General features: G+C 34.6%; 1 protein-coding gene across 3 annotated transcripts in view; it reads right to left on the reverse strand.

Annotated features, from left to right (window-relative positions):
• Window positions 1-18,137, reverse strand: part of Cdc16 (cell division cycle protein 16) — a 149,799-nt gene that overhangs the window by 122,546 nt on the left and 9,116 nt on the right. For all 3 annotated transcript variants that reach the window (XM_076517562.1, XM_076517561.1, XM_076517560.1), the window contains exons 2-3: window positions 14,009-14,063; window positions 5,917-6,014 (exon numbers count right to left, since the gene is read on the reverse strand). In XM_076517562.1, coding sequence (XP_076373677.1) covers window positions 5,917-6,014; window positions 14,009-14,063 — 153 coding nt within the window. The remainder of the gene's footprint in view (window positions 1-5,916; window positions 6,015-14,008; window positions 14,064-18,137) is intronic.

The following is an 18,137-nucleotide window of genomic DNA, read 5'->3' on the forward strand; positions in this document are numbered from 1 at the left end:
ATTGGTTATCAAGACCAGGAATGTGTGCCTCACATTTGTTGTGGGACGTGTGCTGTCTGTCTGAGAAAGGTTTCACCAGGACATTGCTACAATGGAAAAATGATAACAGGGCAACTGGAATCCATCAATGCTTGCTGACCACTGTTGGACACTGCAACATGATGCACCAGACATTAAATACAAATGAAAATCAGGAGCAAAACACTTTTAATTATGTTGAACTTAATAGCGTATTAGAAACATAAACGCAATTAAATATGTTATTGCCAGTAAATTGTTAACTGTCTATTTCTCAGAGTTCCTACGTGATGAAACAAAACCAAAACTATATTTTGCATACCCACCAAGTACCTGTCACAATCAGCAAAAACTCTTCAGGAAGCAAAACTTTTCAAAAAAATTGCTGTGCAGTGTAATTGGAAATTGAGATACAGAATCTGACTGTGATGTTGACTGTACAGCAGAGTCATCCATGCGTGATTGTTTTGCTATAATTTGTTTTGTTTTTTTCGTAAATGTGGGTATCTATAATAAAGAAGATGCAACATTTCAGTGCCCACTGGCCCCACCCATCATGGTGCCCTATGAAAGCACATGCTACAATGCCAAACAATGACACTACAGCAACGCACTATACCCGAACACCAGTATCAGACACAATGTCCACAACCCTGTTGAGAATGTCCAACAATGGTACTTGGTTGACACTGGGGAAGTAACCCCAACGCTATCCATCTTCAGAAATTCAAGGCCAAACCAGTATGTTGGAGTCGGTCCCCTCCTCCCCTTCACGGGTTGCATGAATGGCCAACACATGGGTGGATGTTTAAATCCCAGAGGAGGTAAACTGAAAGAGTAGAACCTTCCTTGGGAGATCCCCTCACCATGTACAGGAATCCACACTTCCAGTTCTTTGAGACAGTAATGAACATAAAACTTCAATAACAAGCCAGCCACTAAAAGCTAAATAAGGTTTTAAACACTCTGAAGCATTTAGAAAGTGATAATAGCAATAGCTATGAAACTAGTTTCAATCGCAGAAGAAGTACACTGAAAGTACAGATCCTTCTCTGGGAGGTTCCCTCACCACGTATAGGAATTAACCTCAAGGGGAAGAGAAATAATCATGACTGAGAGTATCTATTCCTATAATTACCTAGTTTGAAAATAAAGAAGAGTGAAAACATCTGTTTAGATAAACTGAGTCTGGAGTACCCCATACTCTACATATACTGTTCCTTTGAAAACATCCAAAGAAGGTATTCATTTAGTTCCATGTAAAGTTTTGAAGCAACTGCTTGGCTAAGACAGGAAAGTTTGAAATATGCTGGACATACAGAGTAAGTTCGGTAAAATCATCTACTGCACAAATTCTGTGAAAGTTAAATCCTTAAGTTTTCGGGTTTGTTTTTTTTCCCTTTTTAATAACTGAAACATTGGAGTAGACAACAAAAGAAAAAAGTGGAAACAATATATAAACCATAATATGTATTCTCTATTATGCAAGGTTCAAATATTTGATCAAGAAAGAAAGTTTTCAACTTATCAAAAATTCTACAATTCCCAAAATCCAAGGAAAATGTCAATTATTAGATATATGACTTTTTGGTTTTACGGGTATGTTTCAATTTACGAGTTTTTTTTTGTTGTTAAAATAATCAATGGAATAATACCATTTCTCAATTTATATGCTTGCAAATTCAGATTAATGTGATTTAAGTGATTTGAGTATTGTAAAGTACAAATAGAAGCATTTTTTCAACATTTACTTGAAAGCTTTGCTGATGCAAACACAGATGAAGAAAATACAGGCAACTCAAACCCATGAGTGCTTAGTAGGAAAAGACTTAATCAAACATTAAAACAAAATGATGTCACCCTAACAATATTTTAAGTTGATAACCTGAATACTGAAAATAGTTCAAAAGTGAAAAGATCAGTCTCGGCAGACATTAGCTGTTATAAGGCATCTGTCATGATTTGTTGAAAAAAGCCAAGCAACGGACTCTGCATGCATTTTTTAAAAAAATGATGTGTCACACAATACCCCCCCCCTTCATTGGCAAGTGACAGTGCAGCATGCAACATGGTAGATGATGAATCAGCCTAGGCTTAAGAATGAATTAAACTTGGGCCTTTTGGCATTTATTTTTATAGAACTATCACATAGACCATGGGTTTAATCTTTGTTTAGTCTTAACTGCTTTTTTATTCATCCTTACATATGACTTACACACAAAAAAAGCATTGAACTACATGGTAAAATAACCAAAATGAATATAAAAACACAAGTTCGATAGATTACTGATGTATATATTTTTTACATTGGAAACCCGATGAAAGTGATAGTTAGAGTAATTCTACCTTCCACTCCTACAGTATATTACAGATTGACTAATGACATTCCCACCGGGATTGCATGCATTGTGTATACTCTATGGAAAATAGCATTTGATTTATGCAACTCTGATTTATGTGACCAATTCCTGGAATGCAACTACAGTAGATCCTGGTTTGGACGACCCCGTTGTTGCCGACCACCCGGTGTTTCCGACCATATTTCTGCCAACGGACGGCTTTCAATGTTATTTTCCCCGTAGTGACCGACCACCCGCTGGACACGACCAGAGACCGCCCGTGTGTGATCAAAAACCGGTCATTTGGTCGCTTAAATGCTGGTCTTAACGGTCATTTCATAATACCTCACGTCTGATAATTGACAGTTTTGTCCAATGTACTGATGTAAAATATTGCTAAACAAACAAAACCACACCACACGCCAGCTTTTCATTGATAATTGCTGAACAAACATGTCGCATCCAATTAGTAGATTAGTAGACCAAATCATAACAAAAATGATCAGTTTGGTTAAGGTATAAATAGGAGGCATATATTTATTAAAAATCAGTTTCAATTTGATTCTTTTGCTCTATACATATTCAAAACGTCTTTATCTTCATTCTGAAGTCATGGCTGATTGTAGAAAACACAAAGTGCTTTCACTAGAAGATCGTGTGAAAGTTGTAAAGTTGTTTGAAGGCGGCAAAAGCTGCAGAAAAATTGCAGAATTCATGAACGTTGGAAAGACACAAATACAGAGCATAGTAAATGACAAAGAAAAAATAATGTTACTGTGGCAAAATGGTGCTAACACTGGCCAAAAATATCAGAAAGCACGGAAAACAGTCTACATGGAGCTGAACGAAAGAGTGTGGGACTGATTTTGTGCCGCACGTGCCAAAAACCACCCTGTTACTGGCGTAGCTTTGAAGGAATATGCACTGATGAAAGCCACAGAAATGAATCTGGATGACTTCACTGCCTCCAATGGTAATTATTTAGGCCTATAAATTTCCAGCTTGATAACCCAAAATGTTTTAATATGCATTCACTTTTGTTTTACTTGACTTGAATAAGTTTAAGTTACTTTCACGAAATTTTAACGCTGCGTGTTTTGTTTTCTATATTACAGGCTGGCTAGAGGCTTTCCAAAAGCGCAACAATCTGTCCATGAAAGTGTTGAATGAAGAAGCAGCAGACGTGAATCCTGCAGCAGTCGATGACTGGAACAAGCGCCTGGCAGCTATTACCGAGGGCTACGAGTTGAAGGATATCTTCAACGCAGATGAGACGGGCTGTTCTATAGAGCCCTACCCACCCGTTCACTTGTCAAGAAGGGGACACTTGCAGTGGGGCAAAATTCAAGGAGCTGCTCACCATTTTACTCGTGCAGTGCCTCCGAAGCTGACCCCATTAGTGATCGGAAATCTGCCAAGCCCTGCTGTTTTGGCAGCCTGTCAACATCATCGCTTCCGTAATATATAAACACAATAAGAAGGCGTGGATGACCAGCACTATCTTCAGGGATTGGCTCACAACTATCAACAATAAAATGAAGCTGCAGAAGAGGAAAATCCTTATGTTTGTGGACAACTGCCCGCTCACCCCGCCATCACCCTGTCAAATGTCAAGCTGCATTTCCTGCCTCGAACACGACATCAAAGCTACAGCCATGCGACGCAGGAATCATCCGTGCTTTCATGGCGCATTACAGGAAGCGGCTTGTGAGGCATGTGCTGTTCCAAATGAATGAAACAGACATAGCGCAATCTGCGAACATTCTGGACATGGTGTACTGGTGTAAACAAGCATGGGATTGTGTTACCGCTGAGACAGTGATCAACTGTTTTCGGAAGTGTGGTTTTGTAGCTTTTGCTCCAGCCACAGAGGACACACCACAACTGGAGCTACCCACAGCAGATCCAGACTTTGAGCGTGTCCTGGGTGGTACATCCTGGGAGGATTTCACCGACTGCGACAGTGACGTAGTCAGCACCGTCCAGTTTGGAGACAACTGGCAGAAGAAGCTCGATGAAGCAGCTGCTGGTGAGCACCAGGAGCCAGAGGAGGAGCAACAAGACCAGGAAACTGGAGACGACTTTGTTCCAGACAACAAGGAGATGGCTAGATGCCTGGAGTATCTTCGAAAGAGCGCAGTGGCCCAGAACAACGCAGAACTTTTGAATATTGTTCAGAGTGGACAGAAGTCAGTGACTGTGTTGGCTCAGCAGACCAGAAAAAAACAGTTGTGCATTCAGGACTTTTTCAAACTGTAAATAAAGTTAATAGAGTCTACATGTATTGTAAAATTGTTTTTGTACATATTGCTGTTACTTTGTTTTGTGTTTTTTTTGCTAAGAAAAAAAATATAAGAAAAAACAAATGAAAAGCCTTTCTTTGTTTTCTTTGTTAACTTCAAAATATGTACAAATAAAAAAAAACATGCAAAAAATGGGCTCCTGCAATAACAGACCACCTGCTGTTTAAGACCACTATTGTTCTGCAGAAGGGGTGGTCTTAAATACCAGGATCTACTGTATTGCATAAATCAAGACTTACCGGTATTTACAAAAATAACAATTATTCACTACGGCTTGCCAAATTTCCTTCACAATTATTAAGTAGAAGTATTAAACAAATTAATTGTTTCTAATTACCACTCAGAATGTTAGAGCTATTAACTAAAGTATCGTGTAAAAATGCTGAAAAGATATTCAAGGTTAAGAGAGTAATTACAATTGTGTTATAAAATTTAACTTAACACTGTTAAATAAAGAGATTACATTTTGAAACAGGATCTGAGATACTGGAACAAAATCAAATATTTTATTTACTAGTAGTTCAAAGAAGATATTTGAGTCTTGCAGAAGTCTTTCTTGATTACATTTTAATCTTTTCAAAAATGTTCAAGGTTTCCAGGACCTATATGAGCACTGCCTATAGAAACATAGATTAAATAGTCTCAACATTTCTCACTTCTGCTTTTTTTAAAGTTATGGAAGATCATTTAAGTTAACTAAGTAACAAAAATACAATTAACACTTTCAGGACTTAGCAAAACTTAAACCTAATTTACAAACTTCTAAGCAACAAATAATTAGGGCAGGTTGACTACTACTGGGAACAATACATAGGATGATGTCTCTAAGATTTACTTCTGACATATTGTCAATGTTACGACTACAAACAGGAGAAAGTAAAAACAAAAAATTAAAGTTAAAATAATTATCATATATTCATTAACTTGGAATACACACTAATATCAAACAGTTACTCAGAGAGAAACAAACTTCCTTAACAATAATGTTAAACAGGAAACAAAGTGAAAACAAAATTAGTTTAAGAATAAGGTCTTTTTTCCAAAACAAACATTCTCAAAAGCAACTTCTGGTTTCAGGCCTATAATCATGAGGTAAGCAATCAACACTTATTTTTTTGTTGATCTCCCTTTTAACAGAAAAAATTGTCTTTGCATAGATTTTATAGTAGATATAAATTACTTAGTATTGTTATGCACTGTTACTGTTTACACCTTTTATGTATTTATTTCAGAATGAGATAACTTTCTGTACTGACCTTATGAAGATTTTTACTTTTGATACAATGAGCAGCTCTGTGGTACTGTTCAGTCAGAAACAGGCACTGAGCCAACCAAAAGATATCTTGGCAATCTCCTGAAATGGAAAACATTATAAAATAACACTGTCATACTTAAGACTTCTATTAACTACAGGGTCTCATCCTTGTCTCATCCTTTTTTTAAAAAAAAGGCAAATATACTTGTTACATTTTTTTTTAATATGCTGAAGATACTATTAGGTTGAGGAATAATTCGTGAGCATTTTTAAATAATTTCATTCAAGCATTACATGCAACACTATACAATACTTCAATGCATGAACACATTACACCCAAAACATTTATTATGATACTTTATTTCATGTAATACCTAGGTATATAGTATGCATTGTTGTAAACGAAATTGCAAGAAATTAAATGCGAAAAGCAGATGGTGTCGAAAATGCTCGATTTTGTCCACTTGACATTCCATTTAATGAGCTGAAAATGAAAGCAAAAATTAAAGACATATGAAAATCAAACACACCATCTATTAGAGCAAAACATTATCTACCAAATGACATGAAATAATTTGCGAAAGCGTTTCATTTATGAATATATTTTTTTAACTTGAAAAATGCTCACGAATTATTCCTCAACCCAATATATAAAAATAATCAAATTAATTCAATGTTGTGTCAAGACAATTTTTCAATTATGGATTAAAATACTATCTTTTGATTTAATTTTTCAGATGACACACAGAAATTAAATGTTAGGTATACACAACAGTTATTACAACTGAATATGGTACACAGTATACAATACGAAAATTACATAAATACAATTTATCATTTAGAATTAAGACAGCTGGAAAGAAATTGTATTACTCTTTACATTTGATTGTTCACTTGAAATGGTTATTTCAACTGTGAATAAACATGTTTGCCTCTATTAAAGCAATACACCTATTTTTTAGATTGTAGCTTTTACATGAAAACAGAATAGAAAACTTTCAAATGCAAGAAAACAAATCCATAATCATAGATTGTGTGCTTTTTCATGGATCAGTTTCTGCTGTTTCCTTACAATTATCAGTTACCTGTTAAAAACATGACACTTCTTTACATTCTTAACAGGAAAAAATACTGCTCTCATTATCTAAAGTCATAATATCACTTTAATAATATTCAAGAAAAATTTGTTTTCTAATGAAATGCATGAAAATTAGAAACTTTTTCTTCCACTGTGAAAGAGGCAAATAAAGCCCAGAAAAGTGTTTAGAGCCATAACATGGTACCAATTACACTATGTAACAACATTTTTACTTTTTCTTGTTCCTCGGCAGAAAGTGTTACTTCCCAATTGCTTATGCCTAAAGTAAATGGAAAAGACCTATTTTTATCTTCCAACTTTGCTTTTGTGAACTGGGAGCTTATAACAAAAACATGATGGGAGACTATATTTGGGGGCTGAGACGTGAAAGTGATTTACATAACAGTCACAAATCTCAAAAAACTACTCACTTCGACCTTATGTAAATGAAAATGTGCAAATTTGCCCGTTTTTACATAGAAAATAGGTTAATTTGTAAATTTCATTATCCATGACACAAAAACAAAGTTTGAAGGGAATAATGGCCAATTTCTCTACTTTTACAACATAAGCAATTGAGAAATAACACATACTATCTAGGGACAAAATTTGTGTAACATTGTGTTATTTTTACCAAAGAACTCTATTTATTTTCAATTAGTGTTAGTAAATCTGAAATATAAGGTAAAAAGCAGCCCATACATTATGAAAGCATAGTAGACAATAGAATATTAGACAAAAAGATTCTTAAAGTTTTCTTCAATATTTTTATTTCATACATTAAAAGTTACATTTATCTCAAACTAATAAATGCATATCTTAATAAACTACACAATACAATACAGACGAGACTTTTGTTTACTTAAGCAATTATAATACTCTATACAAAAAATAAGTATTCAGTTATTTAACAAACAATATTTATCTACCAATTTTTAACTAATAAAAATTCATGCCATTGCATTCAGTGCAAGGGTGATACCTAAGTGACATTATGTTATCTTACAGAAAATTTTATAATGATAAATGACAATTGGCATGTTAATATTAATCAATTCATACAATAAAGTTTTAAAAACAGTTTCCTAGCTTACAACAAGACTGTCAAAATGGCTATAATACATACAGGTCTAGGAAATTGACAAATATTCTGTAGAATATATCTTCAATAACTGGAAGACTGCCAAACTGTGAATATATGTGTACAACTGAATACACAAGGATGATTCAATTTTCAATCATTTATACAAAATAAAAGCTAACAAGTACAAAATGTGGTTGGTTAGTTGGTTGATTTAGTGTTTCATGGCACAAAGCAGCTAGACTATCTGCACCAAACAACCAGCACGAAGGTAAAAGTAAAGGAAATTTAGTAAAATTAATAAAAGAAAATTAAAGTAAAACAGAACAAAGTTTTAAAAAAACATAAATAGCATAAAACCAATGTTTATATCTAGTATACATCGTTAAGAGAAAAACTACAATAATAGAAATCATAAAGGACTTTCTGTGGCATAATTGTAATTTTCATAACCTGCCAGGAAGACTAACAGGTAAGTATAAAAACCACTGCCAGTCACCTGAAGTTGGCTTTTCCAGTCCTGGTTCTAAGTTATTTGAGGTTATTGCCACTTTCAAAAAGTAATAAAAATTTTAATAATAACTTGCCAGGATGACTAATAGGTAGTTCAAACAGCAGCAGTAGTCACCTGAAGTTGGCCTTTCCAGTCCTGGTTTCGAGTTATTTAACTTTACGGCCATTTTCTAATTTCAAATTGAACTAGATAAACTTTGATTCTTAAAAGGGAACCATATTAAAAAAGGTTTAATGTATAAATTAAAAAACTTAAATGGCATCAAAAAGATTATTGGCCTTTAAAAGACTAAAAACATTTCCAAGGTGGACAGTGACACCATCACCAATAACACTGTCTAACGTTGTGGACAAACCTTGGGACAGAACATATTTAAAATGGTGCCATCGTTGAGAATCGTAATGAAGTCAAGAAAGTAAAATGTAGCTTAGAGTGATCTGAGTGTCACACAAAACTACACACTGGTGCATCAGTTCCAGATAAAAGAAAAAGATGAGTTAAAAAACTGTGACCAACATGTAATCTAGTTAGAACTTCTTCTTTCCAATCCTCAGGGAAGCAAGACAGCCAAAGTCAAATATAGGGTTTTATTTGGAAACCCTTGTTTTCGCGTTGCTCACTCCAAGTCGTCTGCCACCTGGCACGGAGCCGAGCCTTGAATACACAACCATAGTCCATGTATGGAACAGGTAGAGTGATGACAGTGCCAGAGCAGATAAATTTAGCTGCAGTGACAGTAAGCTCGTTCCCACTAATACTTAGCTTCTATGTGATTCAGGGCAAGAGAAATGATGTACAGTTCAGCACGCAGCCAACGAACCTCAACAAACCATAGCACAATCCACAGAATCACCTGATTTTGAACCATCCGTATAGACAGGAATGGAAAGTTGTTTCAAAAAATGTTTAGCAAATAACAGATAGTATTTCCAATTGGGAGTGTCTGCTTTTCTCATATGACTTGAAGATAACTCACGTCTGGGAACTGTAACAAGCCATGGTAGGATGGGTTGACCAGTGGATATAGAATGTTATCCAAGGACAGAACCAATTCATCCAACTGCACCTGGATACAAAGGCCAAAAGGAGCAATGGCAGACCATCTGTTCTGAAAAAGTATGTGGTCCACCAAGGAAGGAAAACACAACCCCAGGTGGGATGCTTTGGTGAGGAACAAAGTTTTGAGGCATATAGTAAAGACAGTTTCAAACAGTGTAGGAGCAAAGAAGGTTCGTGAGACTTTATGCATAAACTCTGAACTGGAGAAGTGTGGAAAGCCCAAGTGCAGAGCCGAAGTTTTTGATGATGAATGGGGTCCAGCATCTTTGAGGCTGAAGGTCTGGCAGAGCCATAGGCCAGTGATCCATAATCAAGGTTCGATCGAATAAGAGCACGATATATCTTTAGCATAGAACATTGATCCACTCCCCAAGTGGTGGTAGAGAGGACATGGAGGATGTTCAGTGCTCTTGTACATTTGACCTGTTGCTGCTTGATGTGTGATATAAAGGTCAGCTTATGGTCAAAGATAAGTCCCAAGATCTTTGTCTCAGGGACCACAGGCAGCACAACTTCACCGATATGAAGTTCAGGATCAGGGTGAATATCCGTTGGTGGTAAAAGTGCATGCAAATGGTTTTAGAGACAGAGAAATTAAAGCTATATGCTGTGGTCCACTTCAGTAAATGATTGAGGACAGTTTGTAGCTGCCTCTCAATATACCTCATGTTCAACGACTGACACGAGATGTAAAAGATGTCAACATATAGCCCATTTGCAATGGTGAGAGGGAGTTGTTAAGTGATGGAATTAATTTTTATACTGAAAAGAGTCACACTCAAAACACAGCCCCGAGGGACTCCAAGTTCCTGTCGAAAAGAATGGGAAAGTGTCAAACCCACACAAACTTGGAATCTCCTATCCATTAAAATATTTTAAATAAATATGGACAAATGGCCACATAACCCATATATATGGAATACTCACAAAATGCCATACCTCCATGTTGTATCATAAGCCTTCTCAATGTCAAAGAATATTGACACAAGATGTTAACTTTTGAGAAAGGCTTCTTTGATCGATGCTTCAAGTCGAATCAGATGGTCTATGGTGGAGCGCTGTCGTCAAAACCCACACTGGGTGGGCTAGAGGAGGTTGTTTGATTTGAGGAACCAAACAAAACAAGCATTAACCATCCTATTTAAGGTCTTACAGAGACAACTCATCATAGCAATTGGACAGTAGTTTGAAGGAATCTTGGTATCCTTCCCAGGCTTAGACAGAAAAGTAGAACAACAGACTGGTGTCAGACATCAAGAAAAAAATCCTCCTGCCAGGTCCAGTTAAAAACAATCAGAAGAATAGCAAGAGAAGCAGGAGATAGCTGATGTAGCATGTCATAGTGTACATCATCAGGTCCAACCGATGTACTGCTAGACCGATGAAGGGCCAGTTTGAGTTCCACCAGTGTAAAGGGATGATTATAGTCATAGAGATAATCAGCTCAAAGGAAAGAGGTGATCACTCTGCCTAAATCTTGATGGCTAAAAAGGTGGAGGAAGAAGCAGAAATGCTAGATACCCGGCAAAAGTTTTCACCTAGAGTATTAGCGATACTCCAGGTATTGGTGACTAACTGGCCATCAGAGAGTACGATTGAGAGGGGGGACAGAATTATATTGCCCATTGACTTTTCAAATCTTGTCCCATATGACTTTGAAACTGGTGGTAGAAGATATGCCAGTTGTGAACTTAATCCAAGATTCCTTCTGGTTTTGACATCTTACCCACCGAGCATGTGCATGGGCCCACTGGAAAGCAATGTGCTTCGAGTGTGGGATATCTACAGAAAGTATCCCAGGCGCGTTTTTGAGCCTTCCATGTCATGTGGCAGGCAGGATTCCATCACAGATGAAGATATAGTGGAAAACATGTCAAGGTTTTAGGAATACATTGAGCAGCTGCTTGTATAACACAGTCAGTAACTGGTGCCACTCAGTCGTCTATTGATGGCTTACAGACAAGGGCAGGATCAAGTTTTGTGAGAGCAGTGAAAGAGGCCCATTTTGCCTTATCCAGCTTCCACCAGGGCACGCAGGTCGGGTGGCATCGACCCCACTCAGTCTCTCTCAAAATTATGGGAAAATGATCACTGCCTCATGGATTATTATCAACCCTCCATGCAAAATGGAAGAATAATGAAGGAGAGCAAATTGAGGGATCAATAGCAGTAAAGAAGTGACTAGGTGCACGGAAATAAGTAGAAGAACCAGTACTGAAAAGAGAAAGATTGTGATCAGAAAGCATGCACTACACAGAGCGACCCCTCCTATCAATATCAGCACTTCCCCAGAGCTGATGATGACCATTAAAGTCCCCCAGGACTAAAAAGGGAGACAGCAACTGTTCAATAAGAACATCAAAGTCTGATTGATCATATTTCTCTCCAGATGACAGATAGAGACAACAACCAGTGATGGTACAACCAAATATTTGGTGTGATAGTTTTGAATTCATGCTTCAATCGGTAAATGAATCTCAGCATGAAAATCAGTAATGTAACATGAACAATTTTCTATAATTTCATCATTGATATTTGAAGCTATAGTTATATATTCTTCAATCTCATTAAGATAAAGAGCAATCAATGAAAATTCAAAAACCATTTTTAATGCCTATCTAATAACATGCTCTAGTTTACAATATGCTAGTAGATTTTTCTGAGGCTGACTCCTCTTTAAATTTATAACCAAAAGTGTCTAGATTACAACTGATTCTATGCCATGTGGGGTTTCAGATAAGTGACTATTTAGTTTCATGTGAAAAAAAAATTCTTACAAGAACAGATTGGGAAGAATAACTGAATTTCTAACTGCTCAAACCATTTTATTAGAGATGCTCAAGCACTGATACCATATGTTTATGCCTGTAGAAACTGACTGGCTTGCTTATGTCAGGTTTCAAGCACGTGTTTATGGGCATAATACTTTACAGTAGGTATCTGTGACTCACAATGTTGGAGATAAATGTCAACAATAAACAAACAGCACAAAGGTCATTGTTTTAAAATTATACATGAAAACAAGTCAATCACGTATACAAATGATCATTACACAGTTCATCACCACAACTCTATCCAGAACTTTAAATAATCATTTCTTTTTTTTGTCCAAGTTCATACATAATGGTTCAGGTACTTTAGAACACAATAAACAAAACAAATTTTTTTTCCTACTCTGTTGTTACAAGTACTTTTTTTCAAGTGAAATTATTGCTGATTGTATAAGCTGAATACACAAGCAAGATGCAGTTGACTATATTTCTCATTAAATTTGTCTTATTTGAACTACATTTTTTGAGAACTTACAATGTTTTAGTAATACAACACAACAATCACCTATTTACAACAATTGAATTACACAATGTATGATTCAAACAAACCTACAATAAATTATTACTTCTAACAATAACTAAACTTAACTCATGTTACATTTAAAACACTTGCGTATATCCAACAATATATGTCAATAAAATTGGCATCAAAACACATTTTATAATTCAAACTTTAATACTACATATGTTTAAATTACTTAAATTCAAAGGAACTACTAAAAACAAAACACTAAATATCCTTTTTTACAAGTTACATGGCATGTACTCTTGTCTTATTAGTTTATATTATACACCTACTATACAATGTTTACAGCAGATAAATTAGAAATTCAAATTTCAGGCATTGATGAGTTAGAATATAAAATAAGAATCTTGCACCTTTTTTGATTTTCTGAGATTATACATATATATACACACACATAACAAATCACAAACAAATCTTTTTTTTAAACATTTTGTCTACTCATGCATGCTTCTCAAGTACATGTTTATAACCAATAGAAAGAGCATATTTCAAGCTACATAAATATGATGGCCATTTCATGATGAAAAGAAACCTACTTGAAGTAAAAATATATAATGATAATTGCCTAGTTTTTTTCTACTGTTTATATCCTCATTTACTGGCATTCATCAGCAAGCTATTTTAAATTAAACTTGTAAAAGATAAATTATTTCAGTTAAGTTTTAACGAATAACCTGAAAATTGTTTCCTACTTGTACATACTGGAAGATTAACAAAGTATTAGCTGTGCTCTGAATCACAAGAAAAAAATCCCAGTTATGAATGTAGAGCTAACAAGGAAAATAATGCTTCATGCAATAAATGTTTAATAGCTTAATTAAAACTTCGATAACCTTACATCCTCAGATATTACCTTTGACATAATCTTACTCATAAATACATATTACTCAATTCACAAAACATCAAGTATCACATTTAAACTGGCAAAAAGTAGTTTTATTTTCAACTACATACCTCCATAATTCAGTAATGTGTGTCAAGGAAATAAACTCATTTACACTTACCGTTATTCAGTGAAACCACTTTGTCTGCCCAAAATAATGCTGTGTGATAATGATGCTGTGAAGAAATGAGAGAAAACATAAAACAGACATGAAGTTCGTGTGTGGATAAATTTAAATTTCATACAAGAAAGGTACAGAGATGAAAATGTCTAAAGAACATTCATCATTTCAAAGAAACTGTTTCATTGCAAAGTGAATCAGAAAGGTTGAGTAAAGTAATATACAACGTTTATTAAGGCTGTAATGTAACCAACGCATGAAAGTTAATCTGAACAAATATTAACACTGTTTATAACAGTAGTTAAACAATTTTCACCCCCAAAAAATTACACTTCATGCAAACTAAACATTATGAATTATGATAATAATTTCAATATCTTGGATTAAATTCATTCCATACCCACTGGCTCACTGTGGTAATGAAACAGCTTAAAAATATTTTAAAAAGAGAAATGACTAAAATGTTGTAATTGATTTGTGATAATTATATAGCTATGAAAGTGATGTAATTTTAGTGACATTTATAAAGTATGATTTGGCATTAAAAATGGCACAAGTTATACAGGAAATCCTTCAATTTATCAGTAACATGTTTTTAGAAATAAACTTACAACATACTTGTCCACTAAAGGTGTAGATAAATTTACATTTTTCACCAACTAATATTGTAAAACTCTCTTCACCCAGCTCTACAATACAATAAACAATACCAGGCTTAGGTGAACTGTGATAACAATAATTATTAGAAAAAGTTAATAATAATAATTGATAATGCATTTAAAAATAAAAACTAGTACCATTATCTCATGCTTCAAAAATGTGTTGAAAAATACAATATTTTACTTCATAAAACTTTTCTAAGCATTATTATACCTTCCTAACTATACATGTAAGAATAATAACATTGTGACAATTCAATTATAAACTAAAAGTTCAACAGACACTAAAGTTCCAAAGATTATATGATATAAATCTGGTTTTCAACAATAATTTATAATCAATTTTTACAAAGTGTATTTAAATCAACTATAATTATAAATTTCTATACATGTATATTTTTAGAATTTGCATCTTTTAAAGAAATTTACACATTCTAGTTCAAGTCTTTCTTAGAAAAAAGGTAGTATATACGTTGCATATACTGCACTCATAATGGTCCCTGAAATAAAGTTAAACTTATCAGTAAAATTTTGCCTTTGGAGAGAGGAAAGAAAAAAAGCTGCTAAATAGTTAAGTGAAGTGCTGACAGTAACATAAAACTAAGTACAAAGGACATGATTTATCTAAGACAACCCATCTACTAAACTTAAAAAGACTCAAAAACTAGTCCTAATCATTCAAATATTTATTGAGCCTTTTCTTAAGCTCTATTAAGTATACTGCATTTACCACATATGAAGGTAATCAATTCCAATGACCAGTCACACTGGTGAAAAATAAAACTTAGTTGAAGATAATTTATATTTGTGTAAAAAAAGGTAATGAATCAATATCTATTCTTTAGCAATCTTAAACACTTCAGTCATATCTCCCCTATATTTTTTTTTCAGGAAAAATCAATATCAGAAATTAAGGTAGTCAAGATTGAACACAATATTCCAAATGTGTCCTAACCAATGACATGCAATGAACCTATGACATTTTTTACTCTTAATCAACATTTCTGTATTAACATCTAAGTTCTTATTTTCTCTTACTACTCGCAACAATGCACTGCTTGGAAAGCTAATGAAATAAATCATCCAGAACACCAACATCCTTTTCTTCCCTGACAATCTTAAAGTTATTCCCATCTAAATATCACATTCAAAACAAACTTTTGATCACAGAAAATAACATTTTTTTTACTACAGGTCATTAGCTGCTTTTTATAAGTAGCTAAATTTGAAATTATAATATTATTTAGTTCATCATAATGGACAGAATAACTCAAGTACTTGAATAAAATTTCAAAAGAAAAGGAGAACAGATATATATAAAGGAACTACATAAGAACTATAAAGGTGAGATTTGTAGTTCTTTTTAAGATCATTCAGTTTTATTTTTTTAAGGATGGAGGTTAGCAGTACAATAAAAATTAGAGTGGTTTTATTTCTATTTGAAGAACATTAAAAACTTTTAAATGTAACTGCTTCTCACAACTAGCCACAGACCATGAAGGGTACATTGTTGGTGTAAACACTCAACTCCATACCTTTAATTAATTGATTTTCCATGTCAGTTGGCTCAGTGTTTGGATTTTGTCTGATAGACAGGGCATTCCCAATGCATTAGGGAGTTATTACCACAAACATTATCTGATATGCTTTTAAGTTAACAACTAGGAATGGCAACAGTAACTTAACAAAAAACTCTTTAATGCTTATTTTGTGAAAAACTTATTATTGTTAGGGATGTAATAAACATTTTCCATAGAAATACCCAAGAAGTAATGCCATATGTGAGAGACAGGACACAATTAAGAATGACAAGGAAGACAAGTACGGAGGTTGGACCAACCTTGACTCATAACATTAGCAATTTGAGATGCAGGACCCCAGATCAGGGTATAACATAGAGAATGTTTGACACTGAATTAAGAGGATGCCAAAATTAGTAATAAATTCACCAAAATACTGAAGGATGAAAAAGACCTTTCTGTAGGAAGGATAACGAGTGGGAATAATACAAATGTACCGTACCTCTTCTCTCTAGCTCAAATCCCTAAGATGGTGGAGGTTCCTAGATTTTTCCCCCATCCAGAAAGAGAAGCATCTGTGTACAAATGCAAGTTTGGGCAAGGATAGAAAAGTGAAATTACTAAAGATGTGTTGAAGCAATTGAGCCAGCACAAAAGAGGGATGAAAACATGGAAAGAAAACCACATTCCACTGATCACTCAAAATCAAATAAAAGGAACCTTTATGGGTGTGTCTGAGAGAGATGAGAGCTCTAAGGAAAGGCCGAGTCCATCTCCCAAAACAGGAAACTCTCGTGTCGGTAGAACAGGAGACCAAAAAGCCTTACACACTAGAATTATAATGGTGTGATGATTCAAAGATGGTGGTTCAGTGGAGATAAAGAAGAACAAAGTAACATGAAGCACTTAACAAGCCAACCCAGAAAAGATGCCTCCAAAAAGAGATGGAGGATTATCTCCAGAGAAACCTTTTGAGATGGATTCAGTTGTCCATGTAATCATGAAAGTGAAGATGTCAATAATGCATCCACCAAACATACGCATGCATAACCTAAATAAAAATTTAAGAGGCCATCACTTACCAAGAGGGAAGAGCCTGGAATTGAAAACTTGAATTGTTGTGGTCAAACATAAAGAAACAATGAGATGATAGACAAAATTGGATGTGAAAAAATATTTTTTTCATTCACAACCTAGGAGAGAATTCTCATGTTAGTCTACGAAATCTGTATATCTTGAATCAATGATGGTGCTAATTCTTACCTTATCTTTAGGATGACAAAAAGTTGTGAACAAAAACTTTTAGGAGGGCAGGAAATATACTCTACAGTTTTCAAATTTCAACAGAGAGGATGCAGCCTCCTTTGGATACCCAAGATGCACAGTATTGGAGGGAATTTGAAAATGACCTAGACACACAGAAAAAGGAGGAGGATGAAAATACAAGACAATGAAAAAGTGCAAACATTATCCAAAGATCATTTGCTAAAGAAGTATTCAGTTGTCCAAACAGAGAAAGGCAAACTCCCACAAGATCAAAGTTAAAAGGCAGCACACATGGCAATTCATCCCATGAATTGTAAAGCCAACCCTGTGAGAGAGTGGGGTGGATAGCAAGAAGGGGAAATAGGATTGGTTGGCTGGTTGGTTTGGTGTTTTATGGTGCAAAGCAACTAGGCTGTCTGTGACAAACATTTGGTAAAAAGCTAAAATTAAAGTAAAATAGATAAAAGGAAATTAAGGTAAAACAAGGTAAAGTTAAATATTTGAATTAAAAACATAAAGAGCATTAAATCCAACTTTTGCATCTAGACTACAGTGATAAGAGAATAACCACAGTAATACAAGTTGTAAAGGACTTTCTGTAGCATAACTGTAATTATCATAACTTGCCAGAAAGACTAACAGGTAGTTCAAAAATCACCATTAGTCACCTGAGTTTTTCCATTT

The sequence above is a fragment of the Tachypleus tridentatus genome, chromosome 8, assembly GCF_004210375.1.
Source record: "Tachypleus tridentatus isolate NWPU-2018 chromosome 8, ASM421037v1, whole genome shotgun sequence".
NCBI classification, from domain to species: Eukaryota; Metazoa; Arthropoda; class Merostomata; order Xiphosura; family Limulidae; genus Tachypleus; species Tachypleus tridentatus.